Raw genomic sequence first — 20,544 nt, 5'->3', positions numbered from 1 at the left:
TCCGGTGGAGAATGTGTGGTCGGATAACAAGGAATGGGGCTGATTGGTTCCGGTGAATAAATGTGCCCAGTAGTCGAAGCACATAGTAGGCTCCTTGCTAGCAAACCCGAGCACAGTATCCCTCCAGTGGTTGGTGCGTCTACTTTATGTTTCTTCTTAGATTATGAGCCCTTTTGGGACAGGCGACCATCTTGTTTATTTATTATTGATTTTTCTATGTAAAGCTGTTGGAGAACTTTGGCTGAAGAGTGAATATAAGTTTTCCTATTAGTAGTTCTCCCCCCCCCGCCCCCGCTTTTTAAAAAATCAATACCTACCTAATCGCACCAGACTAAGTACGCGTGTGGGCGAGCAGCAGGACGGTGCGTGGGTGAGAGGAGGCGTGTTAAGAGATCTCGACCCGGAGGCGCCTGCCTTCTAGGCCACATTAGGCAAGAGGAGTGGCGGAGTTACCACTTTGCAATACAAAATACAATACAAAGTCTTGTGGCAGATCTAAAGACTGGCAATAGACCATGTTAGTTAGTGGATTCTTGTAGCATTTAGCCAAAATAGTCAAAAGCTATTTCAGGAGGAGCGACTTTCAGCGCGCAAAAACAGCGGAAGGTGTGAAGTCCTCACTGCGCGCCGCCGCGGTCCTGGCTGGTCTGGATGATGGGCCCCCACCGCCGCCGCCCTCGACTGATCTTCCTTTTTCAATAAAGGGCCGCTTCCGTTTCACTTTCTAGTTTAAGGCGGGTCTGCTCTCGGTCAGGAGCCGGGGCTCCCCAGTTTGGTTTGCGGCTGTCCCGCCTCCTAGGCAGGAATCTCGAGGAGAAACCCTAAACTGAGCAGAGATGGATCGAGCTGCTTTCGCCCCTGCATTGCCTACTCAGTATGGACCGAGTAGGGGGCCGCGCATCTATTCCTATGAGACCTCCTTGGTGTGCAGTTCCAGGGCTGTAGCTGCAATTGATGGGTTCAAAGAACCCGCCCCTAGCTCCTGAGCGCCACCCCTCTCTATTTTCTTTACTATCTTCCTACAAGCAAGGGGCCCCGGAAAAGGTACGAACATGGCTCCCTCACCCCTACCTACGTCCCTGTGCAGTTTATATTTGAATCTGAACTAAAAAAAACACATCATTCTTGTGTTTTTTGTTCTTCCATCCAAACCTCCCCTGGAGAGAAAAGTTCTCCTCTCTTGCTTCTGGGGTTACCACTTCTTTTCTAGGATGACTCCTGGGATCCTTCCAAGCGGGTGTAGCCAGATTTAGGAACATAGGAAACTGCCATATACTGAGTCAGAGCATTGGTCTATCTAGCTCAGTATTGTCTTCACAGACTGGCAGCGGCTTCTCCAAGGTTGCAGGCAGGAATCTCTCTCAGCCCTATCTTGGAGAAGCCAGGGAGGGAACTTGAAACCTTCTGCTCTTCCCAGAGTGGCTCCATCCTGAGGGGAAGATCTTGCAGTGCTCACACATCAAGTCTCCATTCATATGCAACCAGGGCAGACCCTGCTTAGCTATGGGGACAAGTCATGCTTACTACCACAAGACCAGCTCTCCTCTCCTGATTTGTCACACTTTGGGTGGGTTTCACACTCACCATCCATCAGTTGGCAACCTATAAACAATTTCTTGCTGCTTGAATCACATTTATTGACTGAAAAAATATGACCTTTTTCCAGAACAGCAGTACAGCTGTGTAATGACCACACACACATGAAGTGTTGTCAGCGCTACTGTTGTGTCTTTTTTTTTTTTTTTTTTGAGAAGCACATGCCCAGATACGAAGCACAACAGAAGCCAGAGGGATAGATAGGTGAGGGTAGTCTACAGTGTTCCCAAAACATGCTCCACACCACAGGGTGAAAATAGTGATTCAAAACCAGAAAAGCTACAAGAAGCATGTCTATTGGCGCTCTCACCCCTGGACTTCCGGGCTGAAGTCCAGGGCCTCCACACCCCCTGGGGGCCCCCAAATCCTCTTTAGTCTGTCCCAGGTGGTGTGGTTACCATGCTGAGCTGAGCCACACTACTGGCCTGAGCCAGGTGGCCAAGCATGACATCTGCTTTAGTGACAGAGGGGGGAGTGGGGAAAGAAATATGTGGGATGGAAATATGTTAAGTTGTGCATTGAAATGTTTCTGCTTATGCATACTTGCATAAATAGACCTGTTTTATATTCTTACATTCTTGTGAGTTCAGTAGCTGTTTCTGCCCTCAAGATTCCACCTGTTAAAAATACTGCCTGTGTCACGGTGTATGTGCAGCAGTGGGGTGATGCTTAACGTACAGGAGGTGGGGGGGGGGAGCCTTCAAAGGCCTTTAGGTTCAGGCTCCAAAATTACTTAGGTGCACCTCTGAGCATGTCTAGAAGCTGCCCTGCTCCTTAAACAGCTGCATAACAGGCAGAAGAAACTCTCAAGATGCCACTTCTATCTCTTCAATCTGCTAATCTTTGCGGCAGGTCTCTTCAAGCGTTGTTTTCGGATCGTCGGAATTGGAAGATTGCTACTTCTCTTTTGTGGAGCTTTCTCAAGTCTTCCCATCTGTTTGAACATTTATAACTCCATCCTTTTTTGGGTGTTTGAGCTTTTTTGGACTTCCAGTTGGTGGCATTAGTGGGACCTCACGGTCCTGGTACGCCATTATCATCCACAAGAAGAAGAAGAAGAAGATGCCACTTCTCAGATTATTATATCTCTATGCTGATATAAATTTTTCAACCTGTTATAAAATTGGCTGACAGGTAGAAAATGGACCTGAGGTCCAGATTGCTGAGTCTGGAGCTGTGGGTCTAGTGTCTTTTTTCCTTTTAAGGCCAACACATGACAACATATTGACTTCATTATGCAAGAAGAACCTTTGTTATTTTATATTAAATGTTAATAACAATATTGTTAACAAGAAGACATTTCCCATTCTGGCATCCCTTTCTTTCTGAGGTATTCTGTTGGCACATCCCTGTCCATGACTGACAAAATTTGGCACTGCAGTACTTTTTAAGGTTGGGCGTGTTAACAGTGTCTATCTATATACAATCACACAGGAGGTGAACCATCAACAAAGAAATAGTATTGACTCATATTTTTGTTTGGCACAGACCATTCTAATTTTGTGAACCTCAGTGAGGTTGGTACCAAGTTGCACAACAATCTCAAATATGCATTTTGTGATTCACATAAATCCAAGAACTCCCTTTTTATTGTTAACAGCACTGTAGGTATCACACAGCATACAACAGGGTTGAATGTTGTATCTTTAGCATAAACTGCCACAATGTTTAGCCTGGAGGGGACTGTTATGTGGTACGTGTGTCTTTTGACCGTAGTCCTTTCTAGGAAGACCATAACTGCTGAAGATGGCTTCAATTTGTTCGTTGTCTGCTGGTTTGTAGCTGCCAACACCTGGAACACAAGGAAGTGATACTGAAAAGTGAGTAGCAGTTGAACAGCTTTCCTAGTGTATCTGCATGGGTTCAAATGTTGAGATTATTAGTTTTACATTGCATGCACATGACTGTTTGACCCATGTTTTTGCACTGTACCACCTGTCAGTTTTATGCTGGGATATGTGCTGATGCTTTGCCACAGTTGGAGTTGTATGTGCCTGGAGAGTGTAGACATAGTCCTACTTTTTTTTTGTTCTTGTTCTCTAATAAAATATTTCACTAAGTCGGTACATAAAGAAAATACTGATGTAACTATTGCAGTTATCTGGAGAATGTGCTCCCTTAATAGGTTGATTGCTGACAGCTATTTTGCATTTCCCCTAGCTCAAAGATCCTTCTCTACCTGAAACACTATACCTTGTTCAAGGGGTCTTTTGCCACTGAAGAACTGCCAGTAAGTCTTCTCATTGGTGCTGGCATTGATATCATGGATGGAGACAACCATAGTTCCCTGGGAGGTCTGCTCTGTTTGAAAGCTGCAAGGGGCAGAGGGAAATCAGTGCAAGCCTTAAAGGAGAGGTGAGGAGGAGAAGGGGGGGAAGTTATGGGGCAAGACAACAAACTCAACAAAAATTAAAAAGGGAAGGGAAAGATCATCAAGAATGTTATGGAAGCAGGTTCAAATAAATGAGTCACCAAAATCAAGTGTTCAAAAATATCTAAGGTCCCCAAAATCATGCTATGGTCTTAAGGTCAAGATTTTTTAAAAATAATAAGTTTTGAAATGTTTGTGTTGGTGATCTTTTAAAAAAATTACATCTGGCATGTTCAGCGTATGTCGAAAAGGATATTATAGAACTGGAAAAGGTGCTGAAAGGGCAACCAACATGATCAGGAGGCTAGAACACATTCCGTATTATACAGGCTACAACATTTGGTGCTTCTTAGTTTAGAAATAGAGGTTTTTCTCCCTTTCTCAGAACACTAGAACCATGGGACATTCCATGAAATTGACTGGCAGGAAATTCAGGATGGACAAAATGAAGTACTTTTTCACACAGTGCATAATGTGGTGAGGACACCACCCTAGATGGCTTTGAAAGAGAATTAGACCCATTGGTAGACAGATCTATCAATGTCTATTAGTCTCGACAGCTATAGGTTATCTAAGGATGCCTCTTAATATGTGTTGCAGGGCAGCAACAGCACGAGAGGGGGCATACCTTCATCTCCTGCTTTCCCAGTGGCATACCTTCATCTCCTGCCTTCCCAGTGGCATCTGATCTGGAGTTTTCTCACACAGGGGCTTTACCCCAATCTCCTCCAGAATGGGAGGGTGTGTATTCTCACTGCAGCTGAATTCCCACAGAGGTCAGTTTAATATCTTTGGAAGCACCCCACACACAAATTGGGCTTTTCCTGATTGTTTCACCTCATCCTGCTTTATATCCAAGTTTTTAAAATGCTGTTTTTCAGCGGTTTCCTGGAAAATCAGCTGAAAGGCACTGACATCAGTATTTACATGATAAGAGCAAGTCAGCCTATGGGATGCAAAAACAAAGCTGCCTAGCTGCCTTGCCTTGGACCCTGTGGCAAAGAGTTGAAACCCCAGTTTTCAGGCTTTTTGCTCTTTGAAAGTGTTTGGAGGGGGAGAAAATGAGCATTTCCTTGCATGCCATCCAAGCTGAGATGGGGCTGCAAAAGCAGAGGTGATGCTGCGCGGGCTGACACATGCGTGTGTGTGTGTGTGTGTGTGTTTTGCGAGTGGGGGCGGGATAGGCTTTGTGTGTGTGCACGTACTTCAACAGAACCAGATCACAGAGGGTGCTTTAATTACAAACCCTTGGGGGAAAGGGGGGCCTGGTGTCCTGCCTCCTCTAGGAAGCTACTGGCCACAAGGAAAGCACAGAAGCAAACTGTGTATGAACCTACACAAAAGAAAACTCTCAGAAGAGAGGGGAGGGGCTGCTTCCCTAAAGTGTCTTCCCTCATCAGATACTTGGAGAGCTGGAAGTCCTGTGTAGGAAAGCTCCTGGCGGGCCACTGTGGAAACAGGATGCTGGACTAGTTAGGCCTTGGGCCTGATCCAGGAATGCTCTGCATTTGCATGTGAGGTTTGTCTTCTCCTATTCCTTGACTGCAGTAGGACTCCCTCCCTCACTTACCTGAAGTTCATCGGTTGCTTCTGTTGAGCTACTTCCAAGACCTCAAGCAGCACGGATCCCTTTGTCACATTCACCGTGATAGAAAAGTTGAAATAGGGTCCAACTAGGTTATTGATTATGGTATATTTTACTGAGATGATGGGAACTGAGCAAAAAGACAGAGGAGAAGGCAGGTTACTTGTCATGCCCTTAGCACCTAAGATGCCTTTAACACCTAAGATCAGTCCTGAACTCACACATTGAAGTGGACATATCATGAGCTTTGGTGGCAAAATGAGTTAGGATGTTTCCATTTATGCTACCAGTGTACTTTGCTGTCATAGTGACAGGTAAATCCATAGGCAGGGCTAGAATTTGTTTGCATATTCCATTGCTCTGTAACAATATGAATAGATGAGTGCTAAGGCCCCCCAACACATCCCCAGTAAACTAGAATCACTGTAACTAGCCGCCATCAAAGTGGAATGATTCTCTGAATAGAATCCAGCAAGCCTCTACTATCCTGTGAATATATCCTTCCAGAAAAATCTATATGGTTGGCTAATCCCATTCTCTCTCTCTCTCTTTTTTAATGGATGTCTGTAAAAATCATTCCAAAAACACTTGTGTGGGGAAAGTATCACTTAGAAATAGTGGCTTACATACAAAGAAAGCAGCCTAGCAACTTCCCAACTAACTGCTCGGAGCAGTGGAGAAGCAGCCATTTTTGACACTCTCCCCTTCCCCTCCCCTCCCCTCTTCTTTGACACCCTTTCTTTCCTTGTGCCACCCAAAAATATGTCCCTAAGGGCTTTGCAGCCATATTTTCCATATTTATTTATGTTCATCTGTAAAGCACCAAAATACATATCTGTAGGCAGTTTATACAAAGTTAAAATATAACATAACATGAAAACAGTTATAACACATTTTAAAACAGTTTTTAAAATTTAGCAGGTAAAAAGCAACCGTCGTCTCTAACCCCAGCACCGCATCTCCCAGTAGTGGTTGCTGGTGTCTACCTTATATTTCCTTTTCGATTTCTGTGAGTCCTTTTGTGACAAGGAATCATCTCATTTATTTAATATTTATTTTTCTATGCAAACTTTGCAAACTTTTGTTGAAAAGTGGTGTATAGATATTCCCCATAGTAGTCCCAGTCCTGAAGTAAGTCCCTTGTGGTGAGGCCTTACCATTTTGTGAGGAACAAGTGAGATCCTTCACATCCAGGTATGTTTTACCCACCAGTGAAGGCAGGATTTGAGAAGCAGTAGCAGGGATGGTAAAGGCTCCCTGATAGATCTCTCTCAGCACTGTGTTTAGGGTCTTCATACAGCTCCATGCCCCTGAGCTGTAGAACTCAGAAGTAACACTGAGTGCCTGGAAAGTGGCGAATGAGACAAGCCCGTGTTAAAAAGAAAATGATGATGGGGCAGGGAGGGGTGAGGAACAAAGTCCTCCTTGGCTCTCTTCCCTTCCTGATATTAGTGGGCACATACCTGCATTGCTAGGCCAGTGCTATAGATGTTTCCAATGATGCCATTGCTCCGCTGTTCATCAATGATGCGCTTTGTGATCATGACCAGTGCCTCCTGCATGACTCCCACAATCTTGCTCTGATGCTTTGTGATCATTCCATCGTACACACAGGTCAGCGCCAAGCTTGCCATAGCTGCAGTATCTGCAAATAAGACCACCATCATACCTCTATTGCAGCCTTGTCAATGTATCACTGTGATGGAGAGTGCAGAAACACTTTCCCCTGTGTCTCTGTGGGCAAGGGACAGCCCAGTGAAGTGAGGGGGGAGATCAGGCATCCTTACCAGGCTAGCCAAAGTTATTAGGCGTTTGCATTGGGCAAGGAGGGCTCTAAAAAGCTGGTACTGGAGAGTCTAGTCTAGTCTAGTCTTTATTAATACAGCCAATGGCCAGAATTACAAAAATAAAATCAGAGAAGCAGTTCAAACAACAGTGTACTGCTTATTGCAGACTGGGACACACTGTTGTGTATAGACAGAATTTGGGGTACAGAATAGAGAGACCTGGGTTCATTCACTGCTCAGCTGACTTGTGCCAGGCCGCATCTCTTAGCCCTACCTACCTCACAGGGCTGTTACAGAGATAAAAGGGTATGGTGAGGAGGGGACTCTATATGCTGCTTTGAACTCCTTGGAGGAGGAGTGGGAGAAAAATGTAATGAAAAACAACAATAATAATGGGCAGGATCCGGATTAAATCATGACCTATGAGCACCATTGAAATAAATGAGCCACATGAGTCATGACTAATTTAAGGCCCGTTAATTTCAGTGGGATTTAGCCATGGCTAACTTAGTCTGGATCTTGCCCAATAAGGATAAACAAAGTGCAATGCTCTTACCTACAGAGAAATGCCCTTGATACTCAAAGTGATTAGCCAGGGCTGCCTTAGCAAGTGCAATGGCGGCCATTTCAGTATCTGGGCTTTTTTCCACACAGAGGGCCAGAGCATCCAAGGCCAGCTGGTAAAAGGTTGTCTTGGGGATCCCAGAGATACCTGCAATGCATTGAGATGTTATTAATTCCTGCTCTTCCTGGCCACAGAGTTCTTACACCCTCAGCCCAAAGCTTCTTAAAAGGTGATTTCCGAGCTTTAAAAAAAAAAAAAGACACTAATGTGGGGTTAATTTTAAATGCAATTTGCAGGGCTGATTGCTCATAAAGTGTGTGTGTGTGTGTGTGTGTGTGTGTGTGTGTGTGTGTGTGTTTGTGTGTGTGTAAGAGAGGGAGAGAGCGAGAGCGCGCTATTGCAGCCCTTAAGACATACATCATGCCCAGATCAAGTGGGTATTCTTGGTTATGTTGGTGAGGATGCACAGCCCCTGAAACTGAGTTGCTGGGCTAGGTTTTTCACTTCATGGGCATTCCTCCCTACCTTGGCCCATTCTTAAACCAACCTACCTCAGTGCTAGAGCACATGCTTTGTCTGCAAAAGGTCCCAGTTTCAGTCCTTGGTATTTCCCGTTAAAAGGATCTCAGGAAGCAGAACTAAGAGAAGTCTCTTCCAGAGGCCATTGTCAGTGCTGAGCAAGATGGATCAGTAATCTAACCGGAAGTTCATATGTTTGTATGTCTCTGGGAGTGTGTACAGACATACATAATTTGGGACTGAATCTGGAAGCACCCTGATCGTTTCAGACATATCGTCTTCTCTCCAGTATCAAGATCAAGGAAAAAAAATTCTGCCTGTTCTGTAGTAGAAGCTAGCTGTGTCCAGCACTGATTGGCTGGAACATGGGATGTTATGAAATCATACACCTCAAGTAGTGTTTCAACTATTTTTAAATGGATTGCTTTTTTAAAAAGTGTTTTTTAAAAGATTGATTAAATATGCATACATGCAGCGCTTTAATAAAACAAACAAATAATAAATAAATAAATTTTTTAAAGGGAGGGCAAGATGAACAACTGGATCAGAGATCAAATAGCTGAGAAGTACATCTCTCATTTGCATAATAGAGCTGAGAGGGAGCTGGGATCACCCTGCTGCCTTTTCGTGGTATGCTTGTATGCAGCGTAAGGCACTCTGTCCTCTTGCACTGGGAAAGGCAACTATTATATTAGAAGTGTTCTAAGAAACAAATAGATGCCATTTACAACCTGGTATGGAAGTGACTGGAGCTGGAGGGAATTTGGGTGTAGCCTGTGGGCTGCCAGTTGGTCCTCTCTGGCCTAAAATATCTAGATATTGAGGCTGGGGTACTTGAAGGACCACCCGTGCCCATATGAATCTGCCAGATCTTAAGATCATATTCAAGAGCCTCTCTCTCTGGTCGCTCATGGTCTCAAACCCTACAGTGGTAGCCATGAATGGCTTTTTCAGTGGTAGCACTGCATCTTTGGAATGCCCTGCCTGGAACAATCTAACATTGTACCTGGCAGTATTAGCAAAACCTGGAGCATTTCCAGATGAGGCTTTTAGCTTTCTTCTCCTCCAGAATGTAGGGTGTACGTTCACATATCAGCCAGATTTACCCCAAAGTCCCTGTGAGCTATCAGGGAGTACTCCAGACACGATTCTGTTATTTTCATTGCCCATTAGAGCATAGCCTGATTTATGTCTAGGGTTAATAACTCTACTTTTTGCATCGGTTTTTTGAGCCAAATCCAAACTTGCAGTAAACCCTCATTAAAGCCTGCTGTCTGGAAAGGCTCCTGAAGATTTTCCTTTGACACATTTGAAATCCTTTCTTGGCTTTTAATATAGACATTTGGTTTTTAAATTGTTGGTTTTGGTGGGTTTAAAAATAAAAATTGTCACTGCTGGGAATGTTTTTTATTTTAGTTTTTTGTAAGCCACCTTGTGAAGTATTGTACTTGAAAGATGGGATAGAAGTATATTAAATAAATAAACCCATTCAGCAGAAAATGATTCATGAGAAAACACTTGAGCTTCAGGCTCAACGGTTAGCCCTCAAGATTTTTCCTTCATATATTTTTACTGATGAATTAAATGTCTATTTGTCACTTACTGAACTGCTTAATCTCTTCTTTAGTTTTTTCTTCTAGGAGGTGGACCAAGTTGACATTTTCCCCCTCTATGGTGATGTCAAGATTCTCACAGGAGGACTGGAGAGCTAAGACATAAAGGGCCACTTTGCCAGAGGTCATCTCTGCAAGAGAAGAAGAGAAAATGGTCGAGAGGCAGATATTACAAGAGACGAAGTAAGCACTTTTTGGAACACCAGAGATTTGTAGACTAGACCAGGGTTTCTTAACCTTGGGCCCCCAGATGTTGTTGGACTACAACTCCCAGAATCCCCAGCCACAAAGGCCATGTCTGGGGATTCTGGGAGTTGTGGTCTAACAACATCTGGGGGCCAAAGGTTAAGAAACCCTGGACTAGACTACTAAGGAGATAATTGGCTGTAGCTGGATTGGAGCCACAATGTGATTATGGTCATCCAATCAAAGCAGGAGAGCTTGCCTCACCTCTTATTTTATTTATTGATTTGATTTGATTTGATTTGTATACTGCCCTTCCAAAATGGCTCAGGGCGGTTTGTTATGGGATGTCATGGGATGAGGCAGTTCCAGGAGATGTCAAAACTACACGTAATAACTCCCATACAAACTTTTTGTAGAAGCTTTTTTTTTTTTTTTGGCAGAAATAGTTACTCATGAGTTCTCCTAGTGTTCTTTCCTATTTGTAGTGATTTGCTGAGAAGATATATCCCACACTTTAGGATAAAAAAAGAACACACCATCCATGAAATTATTTCCTGGTTGACCCAACTGGTTCCTGCTATAATGGTGTCAATGCTCGCTTCCTGTTGTGGAAGTACACTTCCATTAAGCCATAATCAACGTATTTGTTTGTTTGCTGCATTTATATACCACCCTATATAAAATATCAGGGAGGTTTACAATCCAATCAAACAACAACCCAAACCTAAATATCATATAAATAAATTAAAATTACCATGAATAAAACTTTAAACGTTTAGAATGGGCATATTATGAATTATTCCCATGTAGAATGATATTATAAATAAAACCATGAAGATGGACAAGGTTGAAAAGGGGGAGGAATGAAAATTCTCTATCTTCAGTTTATAGATGGCAGATCAGTAATGGTTATGGTGATAACTCTGGAACACTCTTTTGAGTTATCCTGATTTAACAGCCTCTCAACCAATTCTAGAGCAGGGTTAGGCAACCTTGGCTCTCCAACTGTTGTTGAACTACAGTTCCCTTCATCCCCAGCCACAATTTGCCTACCCTTGTTCTAGAAAGATAGCTGTGTTAACTTGCAGCTAAGCAATGAAGAATCTTGTAGCATCTTAAAAACTAACAGATTTAGTGTGGCATAAGCTTTCATGGACTACGACCCACTTCATCAGATGCATGGATCAACAGAAGAAAACACTTCAGGTTTCTGATGAAAAGGGCTCTAGCCCACAAAAGTGTATGAAACTGAATCTCTTCAGTTTCAGTTTACCACAAGGCTCCTTTTGGGCCATCTTCTTTCATGGTCTAGTGTTACCAAATGCTGCCTAGTAAACATTTGCTTCTACCTCCAATAGGGGTCACTTGATTATGGGAGCTGGTAGGATTTGAAACAAATGGACAGCTTCATAAAAAGCCAAATCTCCGGTTCCCAGAGTTCAGCAGCAAACCTGACTTCCAGGAGTGGGGTGTGCGGCAATGTTTGGACTGATCGTGTCATCCAAACCCACAATATGCATCATCTTCTCCAGCCTTACTTATGGTTCTGGAGCTGACATCTGCAACCAACTTTAACTCTTGGTTACATATGTTGGCTCCGGAACCATAAGTAGGGCTGATGAAGCCAACATCGGTGGCTTCAGACAACATGACCAATGTCTGCTTATCTCCACCCCCTGACTCCATCCCAGAAGTTGGGCTTGCTGCTGAACTCTGGGAACTGGAGATTTGGCTTTTTCGTGTTGTGTGAAGCCATCCACATCTTCCCAGGAAAACTGAATTATCTACTTTCTTTATGGATGAAAGCAAGGTTGCTGCTGCTATTCCCCAAAGCCCAACAAGGCTCCCATATACTGTGTGACAACCAGAAAATTTCTAGATGATGCACCACCTGGAACAGGGATGTGGTGACAGGCAAAGCTTTACCGGTTGAATTTCTACCTGTCATGCAGATATTAAAGGTTCCAGAACATGAAAAATATGGTGGGGACACATGTGCTCATTCTTTTAATTATGCTCAGAACAAATTGTTGTGGGTTGGGTTTTTTTAACACATTTTGACTTTAAAATATGTGGGAGGCCAACCACACACACACACACACACACACACACACACACAGCCCTCAAAAGTTATTAATGATCAAGGTGACTTAGAGCAAAGATTACGCTGAGATGGGGTGAGATAAGGTAAAAAAAAATGCCATAGGAATTTCTACATCAGTCTCTCTTTGAAAAATGGAAGAAGGGACCTTATATTCCCACACTCTTCATAGGAACATAGGAAGCTGCCATATACTGAGTCAGGCCATTGGTCTATCAAGCTCAGTATTGTCTTCACAGACTGGCAGTGGCTTCTCCAAGGTTGCAGGCAGGAATCTCTCTCAGGCAACGTACTGTATACTTTGGTAGTTTGTTGGTTCAATAAAAAAAAATCTTGTCCTATCTTGGAGAAGCCAGGGAGGGAACTTGGAGCCTAGATGCTCTTCCCAGAGTGGCTCCATCCCCTGAGGGGAATATCTCCACCCCCTGAGGGGAATATCTTACAGCGCTCACACTTCTAGTCTCCCTTGCAAATGCAACCAGGGCAGACCCTGCTTAGCTAAGGGGACAAGTTATGCTTTCTACCACAAGACCAGCTCTCCTCTCCTGACAATACACTTCAATATGTATTGGTAGACAATATATACATAGAAAGACTTCAATCATTTTAAACATCCTACCTTTTGTGGCTGTTTCCTTTAGCTGCTGGATCAGCTGTTTTTTCACATGGAAATTTTGGTCTTCAGCCAAGTCCAAAGCAATCAAGACACTGGGATCTGGTGCAGTTTGTGGGCTGACTGAATTCTCCAGCTGAGTCTGGAGTCCTGTAACCAACCACTCTTGATCCCTGGGGACAGCTAAAACCAGAGGGAACAAGATGTTTTTCCAGAGACACCACATGTCCCTGGAGTTGTTTCTTAAGCTTTCCAAAGAACTACAATTTAACTTGGGCTGTAACCTTGTTCACATGTTCAATACACATACAGTCTGTGTACAGTGTATGCAAGTACAGATCTGTATGCACAGATGTACAGATCTGTACATGCAGTTATTCACACATTATGCTCAACACATACACCTTGCATTTGAGGAACCTGTACCCAGCTTGGTTTTTAAAATGAATGCAGGCACTGCATTCACACAAACACATACACATGTGTACAGACCCTTGAATGTGTGTACAGTGTAAAGTCTGAACAGGGCTCCTGTCTCTATTACATGATATATCACACACATTTTGTAAAGTTTTGGCTCACATGGTTTCTGTGGCTCCTGCACCAGGAATCTAAGGAACATTTTTCTCCATATTTTTCTTGTCTCAACCCAGACTGCTATGAAGGATAATAGCAATAGCAATAGCACTTACATTTATATACTGCTCTATAGCCGGAGCTCTCTAAGCAGTTTACAATGATTTAGCCTTTTGCCCCCAACATTCTGGGTACTCATTTTACCGACCTTGGAAGGATGGAAGGCTGAGTCAACCTTGAGCCCCTGGTCAGGATTGAACTTGTAACCTTCTGGTTACAGGGCGGCAGTTTTACCACTGCACCACCAGGGGCTCCTCAATGATTAAGGATAACTCAATGATTCCCCTTCTGGACAGAGTTTCTTCCCTTCCCAGATCTTTTTTACAACTACTGTGCTATTGCATCACTTCAGTCTAGCTGTATATAGAAAGAACAATCTGGCAGAAGCAGCCCTGTCTGATTACCTAGATAATGATCTGGATTTGGTCTGGGGTGGGATGGGTGCTTCCAGGGAGGGGGTTACAATTGGGAGTGGCTCCACAGCACATGCACACTGTGCATATATAGAGTAAAAACCCCACAATTGCACAGTAGTCAGCAAAATGCATATGCTGGTAACCTCTAGGCTTGACTACTGTAATGCACTCTACGTGGGGCTACCTTTGTACGAAGTCTGAAAACTACAATTGGTACAGAATGCAGCAGCCAGATTGGGACAACCTGAAGGTACCATAACATTGATTTTAAAAGAATTGCACTGGCTGCCAATATATTTCCAAGAGAAATACAAAGTGCTGGTTATTACCTATAAAGCCCTGAACTGAAAAGCCCAGAGTTCTTAAGAGAGCACCTTCTTTGTCATGAACCCTGTCATCTATTAAGATCATTTCTATAAGGATCTATAAGGATAACATTTCCCTTACCAGGATACCTGTTAGGGTATCAGACCATATTGAATGTGTGTACTTAAGTTTGGGGACCAGGGATAGATTGGGACTTCTGTTGTTGTACCGATCGCCCCGCTGCCCAACAGAATCCCTTACTGAGCTCACGGACTTGGTTGTGGAACTTGCATTGGAGTCTCACAGAGTTCTGGTACTGGGGGACTTCAATGTTCATTTCTGGACCAACTTGTCTGGGGCAGCTCAGGAGTTCATAGTGGCCATGACAACTATGGGCCTATCCCAAGTGGTCTCTGGACTGACACATATTGCAGGTCACACACTTGATTTGGTCTTTTATTCTGATCAGGGTGGTGTTCCTTGGGTGGGGACCCCTGTGATATCCCCATTGTCATGGACGGATCACCATCTGGTTAAGGTTGGACTTACAACCACCTCCGCAGGGGCCTATTAGAATGGTCCGCCCGAAGAGGTTATTGGATCCGGTAGGATTCCAAGAAGCCTTGGAGGGATTCAGTGTTGGCTCTGCTGGTGATCCTGTTGATGCCCTGGTTGAGAATTGGAACAACTTGCTCACCAGGGCAGTAGATACGATTGCTCCTAAGCGTCCCCTCCGACCCGCTTCAAAATTGGCCCCTTGGTGTACAGAAGATCTACGGGGGCTGAAGCGGCAAGGTAGGCAACTGGAGCACAAGTGGAGAAAGACTCGACTCGAACTTGACAGATTACAACATGGAGCACGTCTAAAGATCTATGCTCAGGCAATACGTGCAGCAAAGAAGCGGTTCTTTTATGCCCGTATTGCCTCTGCGAGTTCACGTCCAGCGGAGTTGTTCAGGGTTGTGAGGGGACTAGTATCTGCCCCCCCCCGAACCAGAATTTGGAATCATCAGTTACCCGCTGTGATGTGTTTAAATAATTTTTCGCAGATAAATTCTCTAGGATTCGGGCCGACTTAGATGGAGACTCCACAATTAATTTGATGTCTGAACTGGAGGTGTCCAACTATTCCTCTTATGTGATTCGACTGGATCAGTTTCAGTTTGTGACTCCTGAGGATGTGGACAAGCTGCTTGGGGCAATGAGGCCTACCACCTGTTCTCTTGACCCTTGTCCAATCTAGCAGGGAGACTGTTGTAGTTGGCCTGGTGGAAATTATAAATGCCTCCTTGTCTTAAGGAGGCAATTATTAGACCACTTCTAAAGAAGCCTGCATTAGACCCCTCATAGTTGAGCAATTATAGGCCTGTTTCCAATCTCCCATGGTTGGGCAAGATAATTGTGAGGGTGGTGGCCTCTCAGCTCCAGTCGGTCTTGGATGAAACTGATTATCTAGACCCATTTCAAACTGGTTTTCGGGCGGGCTATGGGGTGGAGACTGCCTTGGTCAGCCTGATGGATGATCTCCAGTTGGGAATTGACAGAGGAAGGGTGACTCTTGGTCCTTTTGGATCTCTTGGTGGCTTTCGATACTATCGAAAGTATCCTTCTGGAATGTCTGAGAATGTTGGGGGTGGGGGGCACTGTTTTACAGTGGTTCCGCTCCTACCTCTCAGACAGATTTAAGATGGTGTCGATTGGAGATTGTTGCGCTACAAAATCTGAGCTTAAGTATGGTGTCCCTCAAGGCTCCATACTTTCTCCAATGCTTTTTAACATCTACATGAAACAGCTGGGAGAAATCATCAGGTGATTTGGAGCTGGGTGTTATCAGTATGCTGATGACACCCAGATCTATTTCTCCATGTCAACTTCTTCAGGAGTTGGCATATCCTCCCTAAATGCCTGTCTGGAAGCAGTAATGGGCTCGATGAGAGAGAATAAACTGAAGCTGAATCCAGATAAGACAGAGGTACTTATTGTGCGGGGTCAGAACTCTAGAGACGATTTTGATCTGCCTGTTCTAGATGGGGTCACACTTCCCCAAAAGGAACAGGTTCGCAGTCTGGGTTCTGGATTCACACCTCTCCCTGGTTTCTCAGGTTGAGGCGGTGGCCAGGGGTGCTTTCTATCAGCTTTGGCTGATACGCCAGCTGCACCTGTTTCTTGAGATCAATGACCTCAAAACAGTGGTACATTTGTTGGTAACCTCCAGACTGGACTTCTGTAATGCGCTTTAAGTGGGGCTGCCTTTGTATGTAGTCCGGAAACTTCAGTTGGTTCAGAATGCGGCAGCCAGGTTGGTCTCTGGGTTATCTCGGAGAGACCACGTTACTCCTCTGTTGATGGAGCTACACTGGCTGCCAATAGGTTTCCGGGCAAAATACAAAGTGCTAGTTATAACTTACAAAGCCCTAAATGGCTTAGGCCCTGGGTATTTAAGAGAACGTCTTCTTCAGTACAAGCCCCACCGCCCATTGAGGTCATCTGAGGAGGTCCGTCTCCAGTTGCCGCCAACTCGTTTGGTGGCTACATGGAGACAGACCTTCTCAGCTGCTGCCCCAAGATTGTGGAATGCGCTCCCTAATAAGATACGAACCTCCCCATTTCTGGCAATTTTTAAAAAACGACTGAAAACGCATCTCTTTAACCAAGCTTTCTCAGCTTTTTAAAACTTGTTTTTAAATTGTTTTGTCTATTTAATTGGTGTTTTATGATGTTTTAATTGTTAATTTTTATTTTATGTAGTTTATAATTTTTGTTTTGTTAATTGATTTTAATGGTGTTTTAATGTAAACCGCCCTGAGCCTTTTGGAAGGGCGGTATAAATTTTTTAATAATACATAAATAAATAATAAATTAATTTTAAACTATTTAATTTGTTTTTATCTTATGAGATTGTTTTCATTTGTCTTGTGAATTTTAACTATTTTTATTCTGTTTTACACTGTTCACCAACTAGAGATACACATATCTGGTGGTATAAAAATATGATAAATAAAATTAGCTCTGCTCATGATTATTGAAAACTGTGGAGCTGATTGAAAATGGAGCAATTGAGATGTTCTTGCTCAGTGGGCAGGCAAGAGTTGTGTAAGAGTTGAGTTAGGGGACCATCTTTATATTTAATGAGGCTCTGGTGGTTAGCCACCTACACGTAGATAACTTGAAGCAGGGGCTTAGCCACTATTGAGTGACTGGGTTCAAAGAACCTGGGCTGCCACCCCTCACGGCCCCGATACACCCTCCGTCTGACTTGAGACGCAGCGGGGGAGGCTGGTTTAGCTCCCGAGCAGGGCTGCGGGGCCCCATTCAGGAGTTAAATGGGCATCGCTGCGATCACAGCATGGCCAGGAGCGGATCTTCCCCACCTTCCAACTTATTTATTTATTATTTCTCCCTGTAAACCACCCTGAGCCATTTTTGGAAGGGCAGTATAGAAATCGAATAAACAAACAAAGGCAGGAAAGAGCCACTCCTGGCCACACTGCGAACGCAGCAATGGCCTGAATCTAACTCCCGAACGGGGCCACACAGCTCCCTTGAGAAGTCCATAATGCTGGGGAAAGTTGAAGGAAAGAGAAGAAGAGGATGACCAGCAGCGAGGTGGATGGACTCGATTACGACAGCAATGGATGCACCACTGAGAGACCTTAAAGGCCAAGTTGAAGACAGATCATCCTGGAGAGATGATCGCCTCCTGTGTCTGACGTCAGATGCGGAGGTGTGGATAACCCCCATGTCTGATGTCAGGCGTAAGGAGCGGGGCCGCGGCCCCTGGACACGGGCCACCACTGGTCTGGTTCCACTACTGACTTGAAGGGAAGATTTTTCATACTTACAGCAAGTCCCAGGCAAGACGGAAGTAGGATTGGTCCCTGTGCAGAGTGCACACAGAAGTGTAACAGCTGAGAGGAACATTCTGGACTGGAGAGAGTGTATCATCTCTTGGGCTGATCTTTTCTTGGTGCCTCAGAGAATATCAGAAGCCCATGAGGATCAAAAGCCTTCTCTGTCCTCCTTTATATAACCATCTACTACAGCTCTGATTCCCTCCATGCCATTTCGCAATTGCCACCTAGCAGTATTGACTTTAAGTTGCTTATCTCCATTTCCACAATAGTAACTCTCAAGGTGATGCCAGAGTGAGAACAAAGACCTCCAGTGAAATGGATGGATTAGATATGCAAATTAATGAAAGAGAGGGAACTGGTTTGTGACTCCAGGAACTTATGAACATAGCAAATGGTTACTTTCCCATTGATTAACAAGGCATGTGATAGTACAAGAAAAGGAAACTTCCTGGATGGACATCCTTGTTGGGGCTGGAATTAGGCCCAGCTGTATAACTCTCAGCAACCTTTTATATACTAAAGGTAAAGTTGTGCTTTCGAGTCGGTGTTGACTCCTGGCGACCACAGAGCCCTGTGGTTTTCTTTGGTAGAATACAGGAGGAGTTTACCATTGCCATCTCCTGCGCGGTATGAGATGATGCCTTTCAGCATCTTCTGATATCACTGCTGCCCGATATAGGTGTTTCCCATAGTCTGGGAAACATACCAGCGGGGATTCAAACCAGCAACCTCTTGCTCCCTAGGCTGCGCCATTAGGTGGCTCCTTTTATATACTAGGAAGGATAAATTGAATAGAATGCTAAATTCTACAATGAAGAAATTATAAGCAGCCTTGAATACCTTCATCAAACCAATGGCCCATATAGTCCTGCACTGCCTACTCTGTTGATAGCAGCTCTAGAATATCGAGCACAGGCCTTTCCCAGCCCTTCTACCTGCGCAACTGGTTCTCACGATCTTCTAGAGGGTAGGACAAGCTTCCATTCAGGTTCAAAAGCTGTGCACATTCCCATTTTGTAATCATTTGTGAGTAAGAATCAAGTTAAGAGGCAGGAGAGTGATCGTGTGTGAGGCTCCTGCTGAGTAGGAGGACCTTTCCTCCTACTTCGTTAAACAGCTGGATAGGATGGAGCCCTCCTACTCAGTGGGAGCTTTGCACACAGTCACTTTCTTACCTTCTACCTTGTGTTTTGATTGATCGATCGATTGATTAAGTGCTGTCAAGTCAGTGTCAGCTCTTAGCAACTACGTAGATAGATTCTCTCCAGGATGATTTGTCTTCAACTTGGCCTTTAAGGTCTCTCAGTGGTACATTAATTGCTGTTGTAATCAAGTCCATCCACCTTGCTGCTGGTTGTCCTCTTCTTCTCTTTCCTTCAACTTTCCCCAGCATTATGGACTTCTCAAGGGAGCTGGATCTTCGCATAATGTGTCCAAAGTATGATAGTTTGAGCCTGTTCATTTGTGCCTCAAGTGAAAATTCTGGATTGATTTGTTCTACAATCCATTTGTGTGTTTTCCTGGCTGTCCATGGTATCCTCAAAAGTCTTCTCCAGCACCAAAGTTCAAAAGCGTCAATACTTTTTCTATCTTGCTTCTTCAAAGTCCAGCTTTCGCATCCATAAAGTGTCACGGGGAAAACCATGGTCCAAACAATTCTAATCTTTGTAAGTATAGACACGTCACAGCATCTAAATATCCTTTCCAAGGCCTTCATTGCAACCCTACCAAGTGCTAGTCTGTGGTGTATTTCTTGACTGCTGGATCCTTTATTGTTGACGGTTGATCCTAAAAGGCGGAAGATATCCACCACTTCAATGTCTTCATTGTCAATTCTGAGGCTGGTTGCTATACCCGTTGTCATTAGTTTAGTCTTCTTTACATTTAGTTGTAGTCCCATTTTTTCACTGTGCTTCTTGGTTTTCATCACTAGAGCTTGCAGATCATCCACATTATCAGCTATCAGAGTGGTGTCATCAGCGTAGCGCAGGTTATTGATGTTTCTTCCTTTAAATTTAAAACCACGCTCACCTTCATCCAATCCAGTTTCTCTCAGTATATGTTCATTATATAGGTTGAATAAAGAAGGAGAAAGTAGACAGCCTTGTCTTACTTACCTTGTGTTATACTTGCACACAATTACAAAACAGGAGCACACACAGCTACCAAACCTGAATAAGATGCTTGTGCTACCCTAATTAGGATCATGAGAACCAGCCTGCAATTTTAGAAACAGAAAGCTGCCTTATACCAAGTCAGACTACACCGATCAGCAGCAGTTCTCTCTCCAAGGTTTCAGGCAGAAGTTTCCCAGCCCTACCTGGAGATGTCAGGAACTGAACCCGGGGACTTCTGTATGCAAAGCAGATGCTCTACCACTGAGTTATGGTCCCATT

At 44.1% G+C, this 20,544-nt stretch overlaps 1 protein-coding gene across 1 annotated transcript; it reads right to left on the bottom strand.

Moving 5' to 3' along the window:
- Nucleotides 1-3,242: 3,242 nt before the first annotated feature.
- On the bottom strand, nucleotides 3,243-19,010 carry CBLIF (cobalamin binding intrinsic factor). The gene is made up of 9 exons (XM_053251027.1): nucleotides 18,989-19,010; nucleotides 12,943-13,119; nucleotides 10,027-10,167; nucleotides 7,896-8,051; nucleotides 7,016-7,197; nucleotides 6,710-6,896; nucleotides 5,538-5,682; nucleotides 3,790-3,908; nucleotides 3,243-3,388 (listed from the first exon to the last, which is right to left on the bottom strand). Exons 1-9 carry the CDS (start codon nucleotides 19,008-19,010, stop codon nucleotides 3,243-3,245), a joined length of 1,275 nt encoding a protein of 424 aa, XP_053107002.1.
- Between the last annotated feature and the right edge of the window lie 1,534 nt (nucleotides 19,011-20,544).

This window comes from Hemicordylus capensis, chromosome 1 (assembly GCF_027244095.1).
Source record: "Hemicordylus capensis ecotype Gifberg chromosome 1, rHemCap1.1.pri, whole genome shotgun sequence".
Lineage (NCBI taxonomy): Eukaryota > Metazoa > Chordata > Lepidosauria > Squamata > Cordylidae > Hemicordylus > Hemicordylus capensis.
This window is presented reverse-complemented; position numbering and strand designations above follow the sequence as displayed.